This window comes from Otolemur garnettii, unplaced genomic scaffold (genome assembly GCF_000181295.1).
Source record: "Otolemur garnettii isolate 467f Iridium unplaced genomic scaffold, OtoGar3 scaffold00181, whole genome shotgun sequence".
Taxonomy (NCBI): domain Eukaryota; kingdom Metazoa; phylum Chordata; class Mammalia; order Primates; family Galagidae; genus Otolemur; species Otolemur garnettii.
Genome location: NW_003852576.1, coordinates 2,752,514 through 2,752,935, shown reverse-complemented (window position 1 = coordinate 2,752,935; position 422 = coordinate 2,752,514). Strand labels below are relative to the sequence as shown.

The 422-nt window shown below is 63.0% G+C and overlaps 1 protein-coding gene across 1 annotated transcript in view; it reads left to right on the top strand.

Moving 5' to 3' along the window:
* PHOX2B (paired like homeobox 2b) overlaps positions 1-196 on the top strand; it is a 2,988-nt gene extending 2,792 nt beyond the window's left edge. Inside the window, exon 4 of the mRNA XM_012811956.1 lies at positions 2-196. Coding sequence (XP_012667410.1) covers positions 2-159 — 158 coding nt within the window. The 3' untranslated portion in view covers positions 160-196. The remainder of the gene's footprint in view (position 1) is intronic.
* Positions 197-422: the final 226 nt, after the last annotated feature.

Genomic DNA, 422 nt, shown 5'->3' with positions numbered 1-422 from the left:
CTGGCTGCGGCCGGGGGCCCAGGACAAGGCTGGGCTCCCGGCCCCGGGCCCATCACCTCCATCCCAGATTCGCTTGGGGGCCCCTTCGCCAGCGTCCTATCTTCGCTCCAAAGACCCAACGGTGCCAAAGCCGCCTTAGTGAAGAGCACTATGTTCTGATCTGGATCCTGCGGCGGCGGCGGCGACGGCGGGAGCGCCAGGCCATTGTCGCCGCTGCTGCCGTGGCTTTTTCATCGAGGGCCTAAAGTAATCGCGATCAGAATAAAGAGAAAACAGCGTCGCCCCCATTTCAACCCCACTCTTCCCTCTTCCTCAACCCCCAAGCAAAACGAAACAAAACAAAAACACCCAACTTCCCTGGCTTCGCATCTTCCCCCGAGGCGCAGGGGGGCCAGGGCTCCGCCTGCCCACCGGGGTGCGAG